Source organism: Aulonocara stuartgranti, assembly GCF_965226115.1.
Source record: "Aulonocara stuartgranti genome assembly, chromosome: 3".
NCBI lineage: Eukaryota > Metazoa > Chordata > Actinopteri > Cichliformes > Cichlidae > Aulonocara > Aulonocara stuartgranti.
In genome coordinates, this window is record NC_138941.1 from 71,967,874 (window position 1) to 71,992,795 (window position 24,922).

Consider the following 24,922-nt stretch of genomic DNA (forward strand, 5'->3'; position numbering starts at 1 on the left):
CCCAGCAAGTTCCTTCTCCTCCTTTAATGAGTCTGTCCTCCTTCCATGCCCTGGTAACCGGTCCATCCAGAGCCATATGATCTCAAATATACATACGACAAGCCAAACCACACCTTGGTCACACCAACCCCTTCCCACCCCCAAGATGTCCAATGCCATCCTAGTATGGACTGTCAAAAGTGGCTTTAACGCTGACTGTCCTGACAATCCATCTCATACTTTTCCTGGTCAGATTTGCCAATCTCTGCACCAGGGTTTTAAACGTTTCGCCATTTTCATTAGGTTTTATTTTTTATTTAGTTTCGACTCCAGATTTTCAATTTTTTGCCAGTTGTAATCAGTTTTTACCAATTCTTTGCTAGTTTAGTCTAGTTTTTATTTTCTGAAAATCCTTAGTTTCAGTTTAATTTTATTTGTGTTTTGCAAAAGTTAAGTGTAACAAAATCTCAGTTCCATCATATCAGTCATGCTCTTCTGGTTATCCTTGGGTGTTGAGACTAATAACTATTAACTCTTGCCGCACCGAGTGGTCCTAATTTTGGTTAAAATTAATTGATAACCTTTTGAAGGCGATTGTTTCACACCTTTATTTAGATGTCCCAGTCCTGTTATCTCGGGATACATCACGCTGCCTTATCTGGGGTTAGCTATTTTCTTGGGATGCGAGTTAAGTGGGTGAGCTCTAAAAAGAGGGGGAGTGTGCTCCCCCTGATGAGGTCTTCTAGGTAAGCTAGATTAACCCTCTTGTGTGAGCTTTTCAAGTGCACTTTTAAGGTTTGTGGGATTTTTTGTTTTATAAATGTCCCTCAAGACCCCCTGATGACCCAGTAATTCATTTTTGCGCACTGTAGTACACATTTAGTTTTTGCTTGTAGCTCTCATACTCTACTTGCCACTCCTCTAAGTCCTGATGTTTCTTAGAGAGGACAACAGAACCTTTAAAATTATATCCCATGTGTGGGGGTGTGGCCTTGCCAATTGTTTTTCCCACCTTTTCAAAATGGCTGGCGTGCCCACAAGCACATTTTATGGAAGAGAGAAAGGTAAGCTTGATATTTACATTTAAAATGTTTTGTTAAACTCAGATTTTTATTTTATTCAAAAAATAAACATCTAGTAAATAATTTCAGGGGTCTTTAAGAATTAGGCTCATTTACTTTCACAGGGAACATGACTAATTTATTAATGTGTGCTCTACACATTGGGACTTTATATTTATATTTATTTCACTTTTTCCTAATACCCAACTTTTGACAAAGGCGGAGAGAATTCTTAACACAATTATTAAGGGAGATTCAAAAATAGATTTTTCAAAATATGAGAGGGTCAGGACCAACTAAAAGCCACAGAGAAGATTATCGAGATGCAGTGGCAGATGTAATAGAGAAAGACACAGGGCCACCTGAAATCTGTCGTCCTATCTGGTGCAAAACCAACATGTAGTAGAATCTGGAATTTTGATTTTGAGTTAAAAATAAAATATGGGTAAAATGCAGAAATCTTTTCCAGTAAAGTAAAAAATAAGAGTCGCAATTATAGTTGAATCCATAACACCTAATTGTTTCTACGAGATCACGTCGTTGCTGAAAGTTATCAGTGATCTCAATGTGTGAAAAGAACTCACAGTATCTGGGGTTTAAGCTCCTCTTGGCTGAGAAACCTGGGACAAACATGTGAACAAGACCTGAATAATACCAGTAATGAAGACTTCTCTCCAAAGATCAATAAAAGGAAGCCCCAATCTGATGAGAGTCTAGCAAAATATGGTTCACTCCACTTGCCTGAAATGGTTAGCAGTCCAAGGCATTTCAGTTGTAGAATGATTGGGTACAACAATGAAACAGATGTGAGATGAGGGAAGTGCCAAATGTTCCTTTGTGTCTCCAAATAAAATCAGTACTTCCGCAGATATCCTAAATAAATTGACTTTTGTGAAATAGAAAGTTCAGTGCCATCACTTATTCCTAAACCAATAGTTTACAGCTAGTGAAGTGTCAGTGACTTCTGGGTTGGTCCCTGATCTTCATCTTATGAGATTGTTATTTTAATAACACTTGATTCATTTAAAAGAAAAAAGAAAAAAAGAAAAAAGAAAAAACGAAAATATTTTCTCCCTGTTTTTTCTTATTCTCTGGGTCTCAGGAGGACATTACGTCCCTCTCCACTACAAGACTCTTGTTATGTCTACAAAACAGTCATATTAAAATCATCCTCAATTCTATTCTGGCGCTGTCTCCCGACTTTTCCTGACCTGATTCTGCGCGTGAACGGAGCAGCAACACAGACGACTCGACTAACGTACTACCTTAATTTCACTATAGCAGGGCACGCACACATCAATGCAACCAAACACATTTTGCTATAAATCTAGTTAATTTTAGTTAGTTTTGTGAACATTCAGTACAGTTTTAGTTAGTATTTCTTTTTTTTTGATTTTATTACCGTTAACGCAAATTTTTCCACTTCTACTTTTCGTTATTTCATTTGTTGTCTTTAATAATAATAATCTCCTCTGCACCCTTGAATAAACACCATTAACATGATCAACCTTTTGCTGCTTGTTATTTCACCATCTTATTGAATCAAATACTTCATGCTTATGTGGTTTACGACATTATATTTATCTAAATCTCCACTTTGTGTCTAAATGTTTGAAGAATTTTTGAGGGTCAAATTTCGAGAATTTGACCATAGTGAAAGTTATGGCGTTATCACCCCCTTTGGGGATTACCTTTTGCCAGTTTTGATGATATTCCTCCCCGTTCTTCATTTTTGCAAGTACCCCTCTTCGGTGGCGAGAAACTGTTGGTGTGATCAAGCGGGTGCTGTAAAAACAAAAGCTCAGGACAGAACAGTCACCAGTCATGTACTTCATTCAAAATTAACAAATATCAAGCTTCATATTGATCCTCTGAGTGTAATGGTACATTTTAATTTGCACTTCTAAAAACAATATTTTCTTTATTTTACTCTTGTTCTTGTGCAGCACCACCCCTCAGCACATGCCCCTGTTATTTTATCTTACTTTTAAATTGTTGACTACTTCAAGAGAGCGCCTAAAAGACGGGGACCAGTGTTTATCATTACATATCTCCATTTTGAGTGTGGCTGTCTATCATTCCCCTCTTATTCATAGACCTCGGTGGAGGGTTTTTTGTTTGTTTGTTTTTTTTTTTTTTTCTAAAATTAATTGACTCTCTATAGTGACCCACTATGGTTAATAATAACATGCTCAATCATGAGTGGGATCAAACCTTTTCTTCACTTTAGCATTTAACATTCCCAACAATATAATGTAATACCTTAATTAAAACACAGCTACTAAAACACAATTTCCTTAATGCAAACATCAGTAGCTCAAAATTAGCAACCAAAGGGTTCAGTCTGCAGTTCACACTGCTGTGAAGCTACAGCTCTTTAGTCTCTGTCATTCTTCTGTTCTTGCAGACAAAACAAAGCAAAACAAAACATCCACCCTTCTTTTACAGGCTGGGTGAATTGTCTGTGGACATTCAATAATCCTAAAGTCAGCACCGTCTTTGTCTCAGTATCAAGTCAGTTAAACTTTTAGTCGTCAGTCCATGACTTTTAGTCGTCAGTCATATGCATACATCCACACACATTCATACCAAAAGTTGCTGATAATGGAGTCTCACGCGCAACCTATTCGAGGCTCCATCACCAGCAAGATGACGTCATCATTTTAAAGGAAACAGCTCCTTGTTTGTTTTTCCTTCTTTGGACTGGATTGACTCGCTGCAATCCTTTTAGGCTTCAGGATCAGTGTCCCATATAAGTCAATTTTCTCCCAAGCTCATTATAATCATGGAGAAAAAATACTTTGCGACTGTTTTCAATAAGAATATTTTATAGCGCTTTAAAGTTCAATCTCTCAGGCCTGGATTAAAGAGCTGATTTGTTAAATCAGGAACTCACAAAATACCAAAATATCACCACCGGTGGATCACACCTCTCAGATGTTCTTATCTCAGTGCACTGTAACAAAAGCAAAAACAAACGTAAACAATAAAACACTCATATAATAACAGATACTGGGGCCCATTGCAAACATGTCCAAAGTTCAAACCATCTTTCTCTCTCTTAGAGAAAGAGAACAATCCAAACCTCACTGATAGAATCAACCTAGTGTCAAACAAAACCCAAAGATCAACCAAAACTCCTTTTTGCACCAACAAAACATGTTGGATTTACTTGACTCAATAGTGGACACTAGTTACACACCAACTCTTTACCTTGGCAAAAACGTAAACAACTAAGTTGAATCAACACAACCTTTTCATAATCTCTTCGAAATAAAACTCACACCATTCATTCATCATTTTCGCTCTGTACCACTGCTCCTTGTTAGACTGTGTGAAGCACAGTAAACAATTCAGTGGAGGCTTTGAGCCATAAACAGACATCACGCACAGACATTGTTTTCATTATCAAAGTGCTTCAGACCATGTCCTCTAAATCTACACAAATGCCCTCTGCGTGGCATGAAATACATTTAAGCAATAAATAATCAATCAGTTCTTGCTGTTGTAACCAACTCCGTATTTGGATGTTTGTGTGCAGCATTTGTTAGTAAAGCATTCTTCATTGCATCAGCGTGTGTGTGTGTGGATCACTTCTCAGTTCATTGAATCAACATTTTAATTTGTGTGTGTGTGTGTGTCATTTCTCCCTCAATCAACGAGTGCATATGTTCATATGTATGTTTCTTTTCACTCTGAGTCGGTGCATGTAGATGTGTGTGTTTGTGTGGGTGTTTGTGTTCATCACTTTCCTGTTGTAGTGTTTTGGATAAACCACGGCCTGAAGCGTGCCCTGGGTCCTGCCCTCCTCCTTTTCAGTCTGTTTGCATCCATTGGTGCTGCTGCTCAGAGTTCTGTCCATACTGGTTCTGGCCCCAATTGAGGCAGTCCTTTTCTCCAGTGTCCAGCATCTTCTCCTTATTTCGCTCCTCCTTAACTTGACCCTTTTGCTTCGGTCTTCCTTCAGGGTTTTGATACGCAGCTCAATTGTCTGGATGTCCGTTTGTTTGCAGGTGGAACGGCTGACATCCAGAAGGTGTATAGGAGAGTCTGCAGCTTCCACCTCCCCAGTGGAAGACCTCAACCTTTGTTCTGTTAGTTAGGGATCCCTGCTTGCACTCTCAAGCCCACGGCTGAGGTCGTAGTCGTGGTCCCATTCCAGGGGAATGGAGTCCATGGTTGTTTGGGTGTCTCGGCCCGAGCGTTCAGTCCAGAGCTGGGCAGCCCAGGACGCTGAGCGATCGGAGGACGGCAGAGGTGACAGGAAGCCATCCCCCTAACGTTCGCTCCATAGCAGACCGGACAAATCACACTGCTCATCTAGCTCCAGGATGCTCCGGCCTGATTTCAAGTCCGGTGTCTAGGACTCCAAGCCTGATGGGTTCGATTTTCAACTAGCTCCTCCTGGGCCATGCTCAGTTTCTGCTCTGATGCCTCGAGGTCTTATTGAGGGCAGAAACCTCAGAGTCTTTTCCGTAGAAATCAGATTTAAGTCCATTGATGTTTTCCTTGCTTTGCTCCACGGCCTTTTGCGGCTCTGCTGTTCGGCTCTTCTCAGAGGTCAGCTCCTGGCCGAGCCCCGACACCTGTGCCTTCAGCTTATTTTCTCCTGGTGTTTTGTCCATTCTGAGGTGCCTCCTGACCTCAGTTACTCCTCCTGTCTCTGGCACGCCCTTTTTGCTGCCCGATGGTCATTGTTGGTCCGTCACTGTCCTGCACAGTTTTAATGCAGAGTGGTTAAGGTCAGCATGGTTTTGCTCGGCCTCACTTTTCATCTGGGCTTGATGGGCGTCTCGTCACAGCTCTGTCAGCTGAAGCTGTCTTTTTCCATATGGCAAGAATGTAAAGAGTGTGTGAGAGGGGTGTGTCCAATCAGGCACAATGCTGGTGGCTTTGCGAGTGCCTCGTTTTCCAAATCCAGATGTTTCTTTGTCACGTACACAGCAACAGAGAGAACAGTCTGTTGTTGGGATGGCTGAGGTCCTTCACGATCTTCCTGGTCTTGGTCCAGCACCGCCTGCTGTAGATTGAGTACAGGTCAGGGTGCTCGGAGCGGATGGTGCGCTCAGCTGATTGCACAACCCTCTGTAGTGCTGTCCGGCATGGTGCTGTTCCCGAACCAGACAGTGATATAGCTGCTCAGGATGCTCTCAATAATTCCTTTATATAAGGTGGTCAGAATCGGTGGTGGGAGCCGGGCCTTTCTCAGTCCTCTCATAAAGAAAACACGCTGACAGAAATCTCCCCGTGTAGTGAAACGGGCCTTGGATTACCGCTCTCCGTCTCTGCTGCATGAGATCATTTTTCTGCAGCACTGTTGACATTTTCAAGTTGTCGTTGCGGGTTCAGCTGCTTTAGCATTTGGTCAGGGTCACATCAAAGATGGTAGAGGAGAGAGCAAAGATGGTAGAGGGGAGAGCAGGAGTCCAGGGTCAGTCTCGGCTTTTCCGGGCCGACAAAGCAGCCTGTAATCAAGCATAAAGAGAAAAAACAAAACAAAACAAAAACAAAAACAAACGAACAGGAAAATCATGTTGTATTGGCTGTGTTACTCAGAGAGGGGAAAAACAACGGGACCAGGCCCTGTGTCAGCCTTCTCTCCCCCTTTTTTTTTTTTTCTCTCTCACCATATAATCCTCTCATAACTCACCAAGCTGACAGGACAACACAGGTACATGTTAAAATTCTTAAGATCATGTTTAAAGCAAAAAAAATGGAATTTTCTTTCATTCAGTAATCACTTGTATTAATCAATCAGAAGAAAACATGTCACAATTTGACTTTTATTAACCACTAAATTTGTCGTGTTATCACTGGTTGTGATTTTTTTTTTTTTTTTTTTTGAAGTTAAGTTGTTGTCCTGCAACCCAGAGGGTTTATTTGTTAGTAGTGGATAATCTTTATTGTGTAACGGCAGGTGTATGTTAAGCTTCACTGCTTTAAACTTGCTGGAAAATCTTCACGTGTTCATGGGTGTAAGCTGTTTCTTCATTGCGTGTATGTGTGTTTGTACATGGGCTAATTTAACGTTTTTTTCTCAAACGAGGCATTTCTCTAGCACGTGCCTCTCTCTCACATTTCTCTGCTTGTGTGTGTTTTTGTTTCACCTTCTTGTTGTGATGCTCCAGGCGCCTTCCCAACCTCCACAAGTCTGTTGGCCGCAATTTTATGTGTAAAAAACTTCTCTTAATTTCTCCTTTAATTCTCTGCTAGCTGCTGTCTTTTCCACAGCTGCTGATTCTTGCTGAGTTTAGTTTCCATTACTATAATTTGCTTCGGCCGCTGTGCTTGTGGGGGCAGTTGGTCCAGCCCCATAGCCACCTGTATCAACACACTGAGAGATTTATTTAATATCATTTTCATCACTGTTAAATAGACTAGCAGGCAAGACGCCCACCTTTGCACTGCAGACTACATGCCAGTCTCCCAACACACTCCTCTCTGAGTTTCAGCTTTAAAACCCAACATCATTCACACCCTAGTCATTCAGCACCTTATTTGTAGTATCATAATCAGCAAAATCAGCGTTTTAATTACAGGCATGTATCATTGTTTGCAAATCAAAATTATAAAACTCAAAAACACGCTAAACAGGAAGCAAAGTCCTCTGTGCGCGTCACAGCTCATTTGCATGTTCACACACCGTCTAAAAATAGCTCGCAGTGCTGCAGCTGCACGTCACACACAGGGTCACACAAAGCTCAGACAAAACTCTTCTATTTTATATTACAAAGACGTCTTATATTTACAATCACTGACAGGCCTGACAGATTCAGCACCTAACAAATTTCGACAAATTTAAAATAACGGGTCTTACCGAAGAAAGTCTCACTTTTTTGTAATCAATCAAACAGTATCTGTTACTTCTGGGAACAGTTTCTGACCTAACTTCTAAATCCCTAACTCAATTTAACAGTATCCAAACAAGCACATGACACCGTTTTAAACGATGAGGAGACTCGGTAACTCCTAGCTTATTTCGGGATGCCCTGTACCCCACAGTTAAAGCCAAACTGAACTACCCCTGTTCGCCGACAGGTCAAGACCGCGCGTCCACGGCCAGGAGGGGGCGTAACCCCCGGGCTATGTGCTTCTTAGCAGACTTCTGGGCTGCCGTCCTATAATAATTTTAACCTAACCGATTTTGAAAAATTTTACCATAACGGGTCTCACCGAAGAAAGATAACTTTTTTACGACCAATTAAACAGTCTCTGTTACTTCTGGGAACAGTCTCTGTCCCAATTTGTAAAACTATTAACCAGTCTCTGTTACTTCTGGGAACAGTTTCTGTCCTAATTTCCCTACCAAACTACCTGAGCCTTCAGCTCAATATCCAGGGACTCAAACCCAACATTCTCTGTTACTTCTGGGAACAGTTTCATATTTCTTCAACTTCATTAAATACTCTTAAGCAACTTTAACTGCATACCACACGGTGATTCTCATCAAAATCAAAACAGACACTCTACCAGTAATTTCAGTGAGTAGACTTTAATTTAGTCATATCCAATTTGGCACATTTTGGAAATAATTCAACAGGTAGTGCCTTACCTTTAGATAAGCCGGCTTTTGTCCACTCACATCAGACCACTGGCTCGTGCCTGTCCGTTCGACAACCTCGGACCGTCCAAACTTTTAAATTCCACCCCAATACCACAGGACGAGCCCCCAAGCTGTTAAGGTTCAAAATATTGGGGATGGAGACAAGAGCAAAAACCACAATAACAACACTGGTCCGGCCGGGTTGAGTCAAACGATGATTTAATGATCACACACGTGGGAGATGGACACTGATGCAGACAGCCTCAAAATCTCAAAATGGTGGAGCATTGATCAAACTTTTATAGCCTCTGGTGCCTCCACCTTATCATAAAAAGCCTAAACATTCACATGCTTTCTCTCACACAGCGCCTGAGCTACGACCTTGGCCCCCTGTTTATCTGCTCCTGCTGAAATGGGGCAGAAAACTCCAGCACACTCTGTTCTCTTCTACTCAGACAAATTAGACAATAACCTTCTGCGAACAGTATTTCTTATAACTCAACAATATAATGCATCATAAAACAATATCATTCATTCACAACAAGTCAGCAATTTAATGTAATGCAAATCAGTTTAACTAATGCAATAGTTATCAGCTTCTTCTAATTCAGGAGAATAATGCAAACTAAAACTACATAATAATTCACAGTCTTTAATTAGGGGTATAACATGGCATAAAATAATATCATAATTTTACAAAGGCATATGTAATCACATCATGAAATGTTTGTAACGTAACTAGTTTTAAATAACTTATTTACATGTATTAACCTATAACTGAAATGACAAAGTGCAGAAAAGGCACTGGACAACATTTATGGCTAAAAGAAAAGTGCATCCTGCATTAGTTTTGCACATCTGTGAAGATGCCCAATCAAATAGACAATAAAATAAAATACGACATTCCATTTCACACACAATTCAAGTACTCCGACTGGTTTTAGCTTTTTTTAGACAATACAGAATTCGCACTGTTGCAGTGTTTACCACATGTAAAATTAGCATAAGTTTTCCTGCTAACTTATCATCTCTAGTAACTCACCGGAATTCCCAAGAAACAATTAGAATCAGAATCAGAATCAGAAAGGGTTTTATTGCCAAATGTTGAGCAGGTTTACAACATTAGGAAATTGCTGCGGTGCTTCAGTGCAAACATGCTGTCATAAATTGCGCTTAAATAGACATGAAAAAATAAAAGTAAGAATAAGAATTAAAAGTGCTACGTAGAGAGATATATGCATGAGATATACATGAGATATATACATGAGAATAAGAATTAAAAGTGCTACGTAGAAAGATATATACATGAGTGCAGGTGGTGATCAGTGCCAAAACATGGAATCATGCAGTGAACACAGCGTAGGGTCATGTGTTAGTGGTGGGAAGAGTCGTACGTTTATTGTTCATGTGTCCAACAGCAGAGGGGAAGAAACTGTTCTTATGGCGAGAGGTTCTGGTGCGAATGGACCGGAGCCTCCTGCCTGAGGGGAGCAGGTCAAACAGACTGTGTCCAGGGTGAGAAGGGTCAGCTGAGATCCGAGCTGCACGCCGCAATGTCCTGGAGGTGTACAGGTCCTGCAAAGATGGGAGTCTGCAGCCAATCACCTTCTCAGCAGAGCGCACAACACGCTGCAGTCTCTGTTTGTCCCTGATAGTGGCTCCAGCGTACCACACGGTGATGGAGGAGGTGAGGATGGACTCGATGATTGCAGTGTAGAATTGCATCATCGTCCGTGTTGGCAGGTTGAATTTCTTCAGCTGCCTCAGGAAGTACATCCTCTGCTGGGCTTTCTTAATGACGGAGGTGATGGTGGGCTCCCACTTCAGGTCCTGGGTGATGGTGGTACCCAGGAAGCGGAATGAGTCCACAGAGGTGATGGGGGTGTCAGTCAGGATGATGGGGGGGAGTGGGGCTGTGTGCTTCCTGAAGTCCACAATAATCTCCACTGTCTTCTGGGCATTCAGCACCAGGTTGTTGTGGCTGCACCAAGACACCAGACGTTCAACCTCCCTCCTGTAGGCAGACTCATCCCCGTCCGAGATGAGCCCAATAAGTGGGAGGTGGGAAGTGGGAGCCCACCATCACTTCCGTCATTAAGAAAGCCCAGCAGAGGATGTACTTCCTGAGGGAGCTGAAGAAATTCAACCTGCCAACACGGACGATGATGCAATTCTACACTGCAATCATCGAGTCCATCCTCACCTCCTCCATCACCGTGTGGTACGCTGGAGCCACTATCAGGGACAAACAGAGACTGCAGCGTGTTGTGCGCTCTGCTGAGAAGGTGATTGGCTGCAGACTCCCATCTCTGCAGGACCTGTACACCTCCAGGACACTGCGGCGTGCAGCTCGGATCTCAGCTGACCCTTCTCACCCTGGACACAGTCTGTTTGACCTGCTCCCCTCAGGCAGGAGGCTCCGGTCCATTCGCACCAGAACCTCTCGCCATAAGAACAGTTTCTTCCCCTCTGCTGTCGGACACATGAACAATAACCGTATGACTGTTCCCACCACTAACACATGACCCTACGCTGTGTCACTGCATCATTCCATGTTTGGCACTGATCACCACCTGCACTCATGTATATATCATGTATATATCTATCCACATAGCACTTTTAATTCTTCTTCTTATTTTTATATTTTTATGACAGTATGTTTGCACTGAAGCACCGCAGCAATTTCCTAATGTTGTAAACCTGCTCAACATTTGGCAATAAAACCCTTTCTGATTCTGATTCTGATAACGGTGGTGTCATCTGCAAACTTGATTAGCTTGACAGACTGGTGGGTGGAGGTGCAGCAGTTGGTGTACAGGGAGAAGAGCAGAGGAGAAAGAACACAGCCCTGAGGGGAGCCGGTGCTGATGGTCCGAGAGTCCGAGACATTCTTTCCCAGCCTCACATGCTGTTTCCTGTCCGTCAGGAAGTCAGTGATCCACCGGCAGATGGGATCAGGCACATTCATCTGGGAAAGCTTGCCTCGGAGATGGTCTGGAAGGATGGTGTTGAAGGCAGAGCTGAAGTCCACAAACAGGATCCTGGCGTAGGTTCCTGGGGAGTCCAGATGCTGCAGGATGAAGTGTAGGGCCATGTTGATGGCGTCATCTACAGACCTGTTGGCTCTATATGCAAACTGCAGGGGGTCCAGGAGGGGGGCCATGAGGGTCTTGAGATAGGAGAGAACTAGGCGCTCAAATGACTTCATGACCACAGATGTCAGAGCCACGGGTCTGTAGTCATTTAGTCCAGTGATCCTAGGTTTCTTGGGGACAGGGATTATGGTGGAGGACTTGAAGCAGGCAGGCACATGACATGCCTGCAGTGAGGAGTTGAAAATGCCAGAAAACACTGGGGCCAGCTCGTTTGCACAGTGTCTGAGGGTGGCAGGAGACACACCGTCTGGGCCGGGAGCTTTTCGAGCATTCAGACTCTTAAACTGCTTCCTCACACCTGCTTCATGAATATGAAGAGTTGTGGTGGGAGGAGGTGGTGTGAAATCCTCTTTTGTGTGGGGTGAGGAGGGGAGTGTTGTAGGTGAACAGTTTGAAGGTGGTGATGGCTCTATGGAGGGGGGAGAGGTGGGGGAATGAGTGTCTAAAGTGCCTCTATTGTTGGGGCCGTTGGAGGTGTGAAGGCTGCCTGATGGCTCGTCAAAACGGCAGTAAAAGTCGTTGAGGGTGTTGGCCAAGAGCAAGTCATCAGTGGAGTGGGGGGTTTTAGGCTTGTAGTTGGTGATATTCCTAAAACCTTTCCACACAGAGGCCGAATCATTCTCTGAGATCTGCTGCTGCATCTTCTCAGAGTGCTGATGTTTAGCAATGTCCACTTCTTTGGTGAACCTGTACTTGGCCTCTCTGTAGCAGTCCCTGTCTCCGCTTCTGAACGCCTTTCTCTTTTCCAGCCACAGCTTTTTGAGTTTAGGAGTAAACCAGGGTTTGTCATTGTTATAACTCACCCTGGTGCGTGATGGCACAATGCTGTCCTCACAGAAGTGGATATAGGAGGTGACAGTGTCCGTAAACTCATCCAAGCTGTTAGAAGCAGCCTTCATTGTGGCCCAGTCTGTAGACTCCAAACACGTGCGAAGCTCCTCCACAGCCTCGTTGCTCCACAGTTTTTTGGTCCTCACGACAGGTTTGGAGAGCTTCAGCCTCTGTCTGTACGCGGGGATTAGGTGGATCATGACGTGGTCAGAAAGTCCGAGTGAAGCGCGGGGCACCGCGCGATAGGCCCCGCTGATCGTGCTGTAGCAGTGGTCTAATGTCCTCTCCTCTCTGGTCGGGCATTTAATATACTGCTTGTATTTTGGAAGCTCATGGCTCAGATTGGCTTTGTTAAAGTCCCCAAGAGCAATAATGAGAGAGTCCGGGAATGTCCGCTCCATGTGGAGTATCTGCTCCGCGAGTGCGCACTGAGCTGCCTGCGCATACGCGTCTGGCGGGATGTAAACAGTGGCCAGGATGAATGAAGCAAACTCCCGCGGAGAATAAAACGGTTTGCAGTGAATAAAAAGGTATTCCAGAGAGGAAGAGCAGTGCTGAGCAGTCACTGTTACATCTGTGCACCAGCCACTATTAATGTAGAAGCAGACATCTCCACCTTTGGTCTTACCAGAGAGAGAAGCCTGCCGGTCCGCGCAATTACACGCTCTGCCTGGTTTTGGTCGAGAGTAAAACACATAAAGGCCTCTGAAAAGTACATAACTTTAAGTTAGAGACTGTTGAAAATACTTTATAACACTTATTTTATACCAAAAGACTCACTGTGTAGCTTGTTAATTGCTCTCGGTGTCTTGCTCCGTTTTGCCTAGCTTAATGCAGCAACGTGCTTTTGTTGCATTCACTGAACTACGGAAAATCAAAGTGTGTTCAAGGGGTGTCGGAAATAATAATACCAGGTAAAAGCAAGAAAATACTAGTAACCATGTCTATAGGGGTTACAATACTTCTTTATTTTATGTATTGATAACATGTTTTAGTAATGTCACTTTTGTGTCATAATAATAATAATAACAATAATGATGGATTCCATTTATATAGCGCTTTTCGAGACCCTCAAAGCACTTCACATATACACATATATACATAAAGGATAATATCACAAATATGTTCTACACACATACAAACACAAACAGTGGGGAATTGTAACTTCATAACCTATCTGTTAAACAGATAGTGAGACTTATTGTCCAGATGGCCTGACCTCCACAATCACCTGACCTAAATCCAGTTGAGATGGTTTGGGATGTGATTGACCGCAGAGTGAAGGCTAAAGGACAAACAAGTGCTCAGCATCTCTGGGAACTCCTTCAAGACTTTTGGAAAACTATTTCAGGTCATGACCTCATGTTGGTGGCTAGTAAATGGTTTAAATAAGCTGCTGATTCTAAACATTGTCATCAGGTGTCCCTGTGGATCCTCTACAGTGAGTATAAGTAATCTTTTTTACAGCTACATGTGGTCTATCTCTATCTGACACTTTGATGTTCATCTACATTCACACAGGAGTTGTCAGGACAAACAAGGTTGTCTCTGCAATGCAGAAGTGTTCCTCAATGATAACAAACTACAGATAATTGTGCTCAGAACCAAATGTTTTTTTTCTCATTACAGCAGCTTTTTCCTTTAGAAATATAATCTTGTCATCATATATTATTTATCCATGATTGTTTACATTGTTTCTTTTCAAACATTTCTTTTATTATTCTCAAAAATAATTTCTGAAGTTGGCAAATAAAAACAGAAGTAATAATGTGGAAAAACGCAGTTCTTTCTGATGTATAGTAATCCAGTATTCACAGATATTATCAGAAACACAAATACAGTATTTCAAATATTTAACATCTTCCTGCATTAATCCAGACACAAAACTGCCAAGTTTGAAGCTGGCTCATGTGCACACATGCAGCTTCAGTTCAGAGACAAATGGCAGCCGCACAACCGACAGTGTGTGCGTTTATAAGACCAAACCACACACACTCACACCCCACACTCTCGCCCACCCATGGGGCCCAGTCTTGAAATATAAAAAATGGCAACTTTATTCCTGGACTCTGGCAGTTTGTTCCTCTTGCATCTGAAAAGTTGCAAGTGTTCTGACCTGACACTCTGAAGCGATTGCTGCCAGCTCAGATTTGCTGAACCCTTCTAAACAATGCCTGTTCACTCTACTCTCCCCTCTCTCCATTCCTGCTGAAATCAGTCTTGACACACACGACTCCAGTAGCACCATGCTTACTTCCTATTTTTCACTATTTGACTGTTGTTGTGTTCAAATATTTAAGAAGAAATATTTGTGGTTTAGAAAGATTTAATTTGCTTTGGCAGTTCCTGTTCCTTTTCCTGAAATAAGAGAAACATGGACACAAAAACACACCCTGTGTAGCTTTGACTATCGAATGTTATCCTTCAGTTGATTCTAAGGTCCAGTTCAGGACATCTTGTTTGGACTCTGTGACCCAGAGACTTATAAAGAGCCATCACTGGTGTATGTGTAAGCGTGCTGAAAAACCCTCTGCACTCTATGTCTACCGGCAATATTTCAAATCCAAACATTAACACTGAATGAAGCTCTTGACTCTGAAAACATGAAGCGCCAACCCATCTATGAGCAAATTTGCATCGTGTATATATTAAAACAATAACACACAGCTTTATTTATTTTATAAACAGCCATCCATCCATTCACTTTCGCTTATCCTTTTCAGGGTTGTGGGGGGCACTGGAGCCTATCCCAGCTGTCATAGGGCGAGAGGCGGGGTACACCCTGGACAGGTCGCCAGTCTGTCGCAGGGCAATTTGATGAACAATTTATAATTTTTACATAATACTCCAGCCTTTCAACTCTGAGCTTATTTAGTTCTATTAATACACTGAAATCTCATTTGTGTCATGAAGAAAGACTTTAATCAAACAGAATTCAAAGATCAGAAACATTTCATATATGGAGTTAAACATGAATCATTGTTTCAACAACATATTTATTGTTGTCATAAACAGACAAGAAGACAACAACAAACTGCTCCTCCCATTCAACACATGTCAGTCCATATCCCAGCAAACTAAATCATCTCCATTTACACATCAAATAGAAACATGAATCACTTGTAATGATTAGAAACTTGATAGAATTTCAAATCTAGTTTGGGGAGTCATTCAGTGAGAAACAGTGAAATGATTTTCCATGTGAAAAGGTGGACAGCAGAAACAGAAAGAAAGAGTGAAACTAAAAGAGAAACAAAGAGCTTTGGAACAACGAGGCAGCAGGAGGACAGCTGCAGTTTAACAGCTTCAACTCACTGACAGGAAACAACATTAGAAACATCATCATCCTCAACTCATCTGCTGCACTGACACTGACACCTTCAACGGACACACCTTCATTTTAGTATCAATAAAAATGTATGGAAACATCCTGTGAGTGAAAGTGTGTGTGAAGGTGTGTATGTGTGTGTTAGTATCAGGATCAGAGAACGACAGCTTTCCTCTGTTCCAGTCCAGATTCACTCTGATCCTCTGGAGCTTCTTCTCTACTGAGAGATCAGTTTTTTGAGTTGATGGTGATCGTGCTGAGTATTTACCTTTATAGAACCATATTCTCCATAATCTAGACTGCATGTCTGTCTTACTCTGCACAGTTTCTGCTAACACACCCAGTCCCCACCATGTACCGTCTCCAACATCAACATCCCAGCTGTGAGTCCCTGAGTTAAAGCCCTCAGAGCCCAGGACAGAGCAGGAATAATCAAACCTCTCTGGATTATCAGGAAGCTGCTGCCTCTCTCCTCCTCGTCTCACACTGGTCAGATCTTCAGACAGGATGAGGTTTGGATGAGCAGTGTTTGGGTCCAGAATGACAGGAGTGTAGGAGACCATGTCCTTCATCTTGTTCCAGATGTTGAAGGTCAGGTTGCCCAGGTGTTTGGCCTGGTCTATCAGAGCTCCTGAGGGCAGCTGTGGATCATCCAGCAGGGGGCAGCGCTGGACTCTTTCCACTGCAGCCTTGTAGTTGTGCAGGAATGAGACGTCTTCAGCTCTCAGCTCCTCCTCTGTGGCTCTGACTGTGTCTGAAAGAGCTGCTATCTCTCTGCTCAGAGCCTCCATCTTCTCCTTCATCATCCCACTCTTCTGCTCCTCTTCCTCCCTCAGTGCAGCCAGCCTGGCCTCCTCTTCCTCTGCTAGAAACTGGTGAAGCTTCTTAAACTGCTCCTTAGTCTGCCTCTCTGTGTGTCGGGCCTGGACCTTAATGTGTTCTGCTGTTTGATCAAACTTCACTTGAACTTCTTCACAAACCTTTAACTTCTTCTTTAAGGGCTCCAGAGTTTCCTGAAGTTCCTTCTTGTGTTGTTGTGCAGCTTCATCGATGGGTCTGAATCTGTGATTAGTGTGTTTTTCTGAGTCTCTGCAGACGACACACACTGGCTGCTGATGATCGAGACAGAAGAGTTTGAGTTTCTCAGAGTGCAGACTGCAGAGAGCCTCTGAAGCTCTCTGATCTCTCTCCTGTAAGAACGACTCACACAGGTTCTTTAAAGCCAGACTTAAAGGTGGATCAGACTTTGAAGATCTTCTGTTACAAACTGGACACTCGTGTGTTGGTCTCTCTCTCCACCATCTCTTCAGACAGGCTTTACAGAAGCTGTGGCTACATGACAGAAGAACAGGATCTCTGAAGACCTCGTGACAGACCGGACAGCAGAGATCCTCCTCTGATCTGGAAGCCATTGAGTCTGTGAGTGAAGCTGAAAACAGCAGACAGGAAGTACAGTCAGTCCTGTAGTGATGGGATTTCCGGCTCTTTTTAGAGAACCGGCTCTTCAGGTTGTTTTGTTGCTTTAATTAATTTATTATTAACAACAATATAAAATTATGCAGAAAAGGAATTACTAATGTAAAAAAAGTGGTTTTATTTATATATGTTTATATATAAATATATACGTTGGCCCCTAGAGACAAAGCACCTACAAACTCCAAAACACATTTCTTGTCACGTCTGGTGTGGCAGACATTTTGAGTTTGTTGAAAGGACCCAAAATGCAGCAGCTCTGGTGCAGGTGAGTACAGTGGGGCAAAAAAGTATTTAGTCAGCCACCGATTGTGCAAGTTCCCCCACCTAAAATGATGACAGAGGTCAGTAATTTGCACCAGAGGTACACTTCAACTGTGAGAGACAGAATGTGAAAAAAAAATCCATGAATTCACATGGTAGGATTTGTAAAGAATTTATTCGTAAATCAGGGTGGAAAATAAGTATTTGGTCAATAACAAAAATACAACTCAATACTTTGTAACATAACCTTTGTTGGCAATAACAGAGGTCAAACGTTTACTATAGGTCTTTACCAGGTTTGCACACACAGTAGCTGGTATTTTGGCCCATTCCTCCATGCAGATCTTCTCGAGAGCAGTGATGTTTTGGGGCTGTCGCCGAGCAACACGGACTTTCAACTCCCGCCACAGATTTTCTATGGGGTTGAGGTCTGGAGACTGGCAAGGCCACTCCAGGACTTTCAAATGCTTCTTACGGAGCCACTCCTTTGTTGCCCGGGCAGTGTGTTTTGGATCATTGTCATGTTGGAAGACCCAGCCTCGTTTCATCTTCAAAGTTCTCACTGATGGAAGGAGGTTTTGGCTCAAAATCTCACGATACATGGCCCCATTCATTCTGTCCTTAACACGGATCAGTCGTCCTGTCCCCTTGGCAGAAAAACAGCCCCATAGCATGATGTTTCCACCCCCATGCTTCACAGTAGGTATGGTGTTCTTGGGATGCAACTCAGTATTCTTCTTCCTCCAAACACGACGAGTTGAGTTTATACCAAAAAGTTCTACTTTGGTTTCATCTGACCACATGACATTCTCCCAATCCTCTGCTGTATCATCCATGTGCTCTCTGGCAAACTTCAGACGGGCCTGGACATGCACTGGCTTCAGCAGCGGAACACGTCTGGCACTGCGGGATTTGATTCCCTGCCGTTGTAGTGTGTTACTGATGGTGACCTTTGTTACTTTGGTCCCAGCTCTCTGCAGGTCATTCACCAGCTCCCCCCGTGTGGTTCTGGGATCTTTGCTCACCGTTCTCATGATCATTTTGACCCCACGGGATGAGATCTTGCGTGGAGCCCCAGATCGAGGGAGATTATCAGTGGTCTTGTATGTCTTCCATTTTCTGATGATTGCTCCCACAGTTGATTTTTTCACACCAAGCTGCTTGCCTATTGTAGATTCACTCTTCCCAGTCTGGTGCAGGTCTACAATACTTTTCCTGGTGTCCTTCGAAAGCTCTTTGGTCTTGGCCATGGCGGAGTTTGGAGTCTGACTGTTTGAGGCTGTGGACAGGTGTCTTTTATACAGATGATGAGTTCAAACAGGTGCCATTCATACAGGTAACGAGTGGGGGACAGAAAAGCGTCTTACAGAAGACGTTACAGGTCTGTGAGAGCCAGAGATTTTCCTTGTTTGAGGTGACCAAATACTTATTTTCCACCCTGATTTACGAATAAATTCTTTACAAATCCTACCATGTGAATTCATGGATTTTTTTTTCCACATTCTGTCTCTCACAGTTGAAGTGTACCTCTGGTGCAAATTACTGACCTCTGTCATCATTTTAAGTGGGGGAACTTGCACAATCGGTGGCTGACTAAATACTTTTTTGCCCCACTGTATTTATTGAACAGAGTATATACAAACAGAAGTGTGAAGGGTGAACATGAAACTGGAAAACCTAAACTGGGCAAAACTAATAAAACAAAACAGAACGAAGATGCAGGGAGACTGAGGGGAACAACACAGACGAACCAGCAACTAACAGAGGCAGACATGAGGTTTAAATACACAGAAGGATAACAAGGGAATGAGACACAAAAGGAGGTCACCGCTGGGAGTAATCCGACCTGACGAGACAGGGGAAAGTAAACTGAACACACTGAGATCAGACACGGATCTTCAAAGTAAAACAGGAAAAACATACACGTAATGACATAACCCACAACCTTAACACAGACTGGGGGACACAGAACATAGGAACATGAACCATGAAACAGAAGAGTACAAACACCCAAAGGAAGTTTGTAACCAAAACCAAAGAATAATAATAATAAACAGCTATTTATTTATGAGTGACTTATGTATGTATGTATGTATATATATGTATATATTGTACCATTCTTAGTTAGCGTATTGTCTGTCTTGTCTTAGTGTTGGTTTATAATGGAGCACTGTAACAAAAAATAATTTCCCCCAGGGATCAATAAAGTATTCTGATTCTGATTCTGATAAACTAAAACATAAACACGGAGTCACAGACTCCGGATCATGACATTTCTAGCGTTAACTGAACTTCCAAAACAGAGCTACCTAGATCAGTTAAATTACACAATTGAAAGCGTGTGTGTATGGTTTGTGTATTTATACAGAAGCACTCATATATATTCAAATAATTTAAAAAAAATGTTCATTTACCTGTTACTACCACACACTAAATCCGGTCGTCGGTACTTGCTGGCTTGTGCAGCCACTAAGTAACAAAAGCCCAACACTGCGCCCAACATCCTGGAGCACTTCTGTTGTCTTTTGTACGTGTTTAGAAGTTTGTACGTGTTTTGTCTCTAGGGGCCACCGTAATTAAACTTTTATTTATTGATGCCACATAAAATGTAATAAATAAATCATATAATACAAAAAAAAACTATTTACATTTCAACTTTTAACTATTTAAATTTTCAGCTTTTTCCTTTTAAACTAATTTAAAGCGAAACAACACAAAACACTGCAAACCACAACACAATTAAATATAAATTAAAATATGAAAACAAAAAGAAGATGCATATTCTCTGTCATATGGGCCTGCATGAATAAACTTTCTGAATCCTTTATCATCTGCAACTGAAAATAGTTGTGGATGATTACTATACCTTTCTAATGTGACGTTGTTATCCCTGGCTCTCTTTCTCTGTCTCTCCCTCCTCCCCCCTCTGTCCAGCGCAAAGCACAAGGCTGCATGCTGAGTGAAGCGGAAAAAAAGTGCGAGAGAGAGAGAGGGTGAGAGAAAGAAAAAATAAACCCACGGCCCGCGATAAGGAGCCGGCTCGTGTCGTTCACGTCAAAGATTCGGCTCTAAGACCCATTTCGTTTGCGACCGACACATCACTACAGTCCTGGCTCCCCTCCCTCCTCTACCACCTTCACTGAAACTTCCTTTGAGTCGTGTTTTTGCTCAAACTCACATTCAATGTGTGGAGCGTCAGCAGCTTGAAGCAGCAGTGTTGGAGTTTTCCACTTTTCTCTCCTGTAGCTGGACTCACTCAGAGGAAGCTGCTAGTTTGGTCTGAGCTCAAAGAAGAACTTCCTGTTTCCTGGTTTGTCACATTTGAGTGACGTGAGGGGAGGAGAAAATGTTGCTGTTTGACTTTTAACTAAGGTGTGTTTCAATCCTGCCTGCAGCTCAAAAGCTGTAAAACAGGTTTTGTGTCTTTTCACCTCCACAGGTCACAACATGAAACCTGTTGTGAAGTTTATAAAATAAAGTGTCACTCGGTGGTGCAGCTGTTTGTCAGCTTCTATTTCACACTCTTCCCACTATAATTGCTGCATGTTGCACACTCCACAATGTGTGTGAAAAACATGGTGAAGCCTACAATGAAACTGATTAGCTGATCTTTTCTTTTTTGATAACAAAGCCAAACCAAAACCTACTGAAGAAAGCTGTAACTGATTCTTGAGTTCAGTGTTCCTAAGGAATACTCTGAATGGATGAAATAAAAATGAAAATAGATTGCCTGGTGGCGTGTTTCATTTATGAAAAGGTCAGAAAATAAAATTTGATATTGTAAAATGTAATCCCTTTTGTTTATGAAACAGTGAGCATGAATTTCTTAAGGGGTCGCTCAGTTTGGGGAAATTGTGAGTACGGTAGCCTGCAAGGGCCTCAACTGCTCCATTCCCACAATGTGCAACAAATGGGCACAGCTGATCTTCAAGAGTGGAACATCGGCCGTTACTTCCAACTTTAACACAGCTTGTAGTCTTGGAGAGCAGCATGCCAAAATGCATGCACAACTTTTGCTAACAGAGGAAACAGATTGAGAAATCCATGCAAACAGATTCATAAACAGAAGGAATATTATTTTACAGGATTAATTATCATATCAGCCGCTGGCTGACCGCAGGCCCTGAGGGTGTACACGAGAAGCAGAAGGAATATCCCATTTAACTTATGCTATCTGTTTAAGTTCAGATAGTATTTGTAAAGATATTGATCATATCCTTTTCTGAAAGTGTGTGTATAATGGATGGGGTAAGGTACTGGCATGCTACAACTTTATAGTTGTTAAATTCTGGGTACAAGCATGCATGCCCATCTTGTACATATTTTTTAATATTATTATTATTATCATCACCCTACCCAATTAAATGTTTCTTTTCATCAGACTATGCTGTTTTAATGACTTTACAATATAATTTACATTGTGTTCCTTACATTTTCCCTAATTGTATGTTATATTAATCCTATATTTCCGTTTTAATATTTCTAATGTTTGCCTTGTTTTCCCTGCCTGATCTGCCTCTGTCTCGCCTGTATGGATGCATTTACACCTAAATTTCCCCAACAAAGGATGTTTTAATTCACCACTATTCCAGTGAAACACGAATCTCCCATCTTCCTACTACCGGTCTCGAGTTTTTGTTCATCAAAGCACACACCAACTTCATACTGATGGACAGATCACTGCCCTTTTCCCGCCTTGTCTAACCGTGTTTTTGTTCTGCTCCACCCTTGGCGCCGAAGGGATAGCCGCACTGTGGTTTTTCTTTAGAGCGAACAACTCATGAGAATTTCAAAGCTGTTCTTAACACTCCGACACTGGTCTCTCAATCTCCCGTTGGAAAGCCACGAGCTTCTCCATGATGTTATCAAACTTGCACTCCGTGGTCTTGTCATTCTTGTGCTCAAAGAGCAGATTCTGAGAACTCATGACCGCAGTGAGCTGTTCCAAGATGTGATCCAACTTTCACTCAGACGTGTTATTCTGAGTGAACTTCTCCATGATGTATTTTTGTCTATGTAACCCGTCTCTACTTGCACAACGCTCTCTGGGGAGATGATATTCAGATAGTTTACAAAGGGCTCCGCAAAAGGTCTGAATGTTTGCTCGGCTGTGGTGGCGGTGATCTCCGTTGCATTAGCACGGGTCACACTGTGGTTTGGGCTTAATGCCTGATGTAGTCTTACCTTTATTATGCCCATTGTGTCTGCACCGGCCTGATCCACTCCTATGATTAAATAAAAGGAGTCTTCTTTGGAGTCGTGACATTGTCCTGGGAAGTTTGGTCTCCTGGAAAATGGGTTCCAATTCAGGTTTTTAATTTTTAATAGTAGTGGGTTCAGGCCTGTACCAGTTGCCAATTGGGCTCTAACAAAGGAAAAACTATTCTTACTTTTTATCTTACCCTCTGTCGATTCCATTTGTTCCCCCCAGTACCCCGGCCTGGAATGCCACCACACAAAACTCCAACTTGGACACCACTTCTGGTATCCTGGAACTCCATGTCCAAATATGCACAGATAAACATCATAACCTCTCCAGCTTTCATTATAGCCTTTACAGTCTATCACATTGCACAGATCAAAGCTGAAAGTCTGGGTGGTCACATAAATATAGTGTAGCTCAATGTATCCGCCATACTCTGGCTTTACTTCCGGTCGCGCTGGCGCTTGGCTGCCGCTGCTCACCGGTTATTATTATCTACTATTACTATTTTTATTATATTTTTTTAAGTTGCTGACAACAATTTAAATCAAGTATCTAAGGCGCAACCCTGTTTTGACTTGTTTTCACAATATTTGCGGGCTTCTATTGCTTGCGCTGCAGCTGTCAGCTGGTTGTTCGGTCCCTCCGTTTGTATTCAGTGCTCGGCCCTGATTAAGATGCGGATCCACAGGGTGTTGGTGTGGCTCGTGCTCACCTGGGTTTTTTTATCCATCATTCATCACCCGGCGACAGGTCTTCTCCAGTACTCTGTTACGGTCTTTTGCGGCTCCGTTTTTGCCTGGCTATCTCTCCACCTGTGGCTCTATACTTCTACCCGGACATCGCCTTCCAGCGCCGCCGCAGGTATATCCACCGAGGGCTTCGGCGGAATTTCAACATCAGTGACACTAACTCAAAATTTTCCATCTGGTCAAAAACTCGTCGTCCTCCCTGCAAGACTGACTGGGCTGTTGACCACAGTGTGATGGCCCACCTGGCTAGATCAACTAAGCCTACTGTCAGGCATGGTAACTCCAGCATCAAGTTTGGTCTATTAAACATCCGCTCTCTCACTGGTAAGGGACATCTCGTACATGATCTCCTCTGTGATCGTAAGCTGGACTTTCTTTGTTTGACTGAAACATGGCAACAGCCTAATGACTTTGTTTCTCTCAACGACTCCACTCCATCTGAGTTTGTTTACACCTGTCAACCTCGCATCTCGGGGAGGGGCGGAGGTCTCGCGATAATTCACCAGAGGCACTGGAAAGTGCTCCGTCTCTGCCCCTCCCTCCTATTCATTTGAATACACTGCACTACAGCTCCCTGGATCTACCCCCACAATCATATGTACTGTTTATCGGCCACCTAAGCCAAACAAGGAGTTTATAAATGTTACACACTGAAGGACGACAGGGTTCATTCAGGTGCACATGAAGATTTATTGCACTGAAACACAGCAAAACAATTCAGTGTTACTGGCGGCTTCCATTGTAATAACTGGCCTGCGTTACTTTTGTAGCATTACGTGTAATGGCCATGTATTAATCAGCCCTTAACACACAGAGAAAATGACCAGTAACAATAGACAACATAACATGTACTGGCTGGTCTATTTCCTATAACTTTAACTGAAACCAGCTAACAGTTTCCTTTCACCTTACTGATGGAACAACGCGGTTACAGAGATTAATGCAGGAGGCTAACATGACTTAGCTAGCGCACAAATGTTACTAGCATTACCCACAGATAACGTGAAACAACTCCCTTATTCGCTCACATTAAACACCATATAAACAAGAATTACACTCCAAACATGTTAATTAAGCATCAACTTTACATAAATGTATGTAGTTCTCGTATTTTGCTCTCACCTGAAACACAGCAAAACAATTCAGTGTTACTGGCGGCTTCCATTGTAATAACTGGCCTGCATTACTTTTGTGAAGGATTATTTTGCCAGTTACCCGTTTGGCTGAGCCGCCACTGCCACCTACTGGCGAAACTAAATATCGCCCTAACATCACATCAGGTGGGAGCAACTGAGCTTTTCGCTCTGTGTTATGATGCAAACTATTGTCACAA

At 42.7% G+C, this 24,922-nt stretch overlaps 1 protein-coding gene across 2 annotated transcripts; it reads right to left on the reverse strand.

Moving 5' to 3' along the window:
• Window positions 1-15,504: 15,504 nt before the first annotated feature.
• LOC309703556 (nuclear factor 7, brain-like) lies at window positions 15,505-20,917 on the reverse strand. 2 transcript variants are annotated; one of them, XM_082528464.1, is made up of 3 exons: window positions 20,813-20,917; window positions 20,501-20,589; window positions 15,505-17,326 (listed from the first exon to the last, which is right to left on the reverse strand). In XM_082528464.1, exon 3 carries the CDS (start codon window positions 17,307-17,309, stop codon window positions 15,918-15,920), a length of 1,392 nt encoding a protein of 463 aa, XP_082384590.1. In that variant the 5' UTR covers window positions 17,310-17,326; window positions 20,501-20,589; window positions 20,813-20,917; the 3' UTR covers window positions 15,505-15,917. The 2 variants fall into 2 exon arrangements, with proteins under 2 accessions (XP_082384590.1, XP_082384591.1); XM_082528465.1 differs by lacking the exon at window positions 20,501-20,589.
• Between the last annotated feature and the right edge of the window lie 4,005 nt (window positions 20,918-24,922).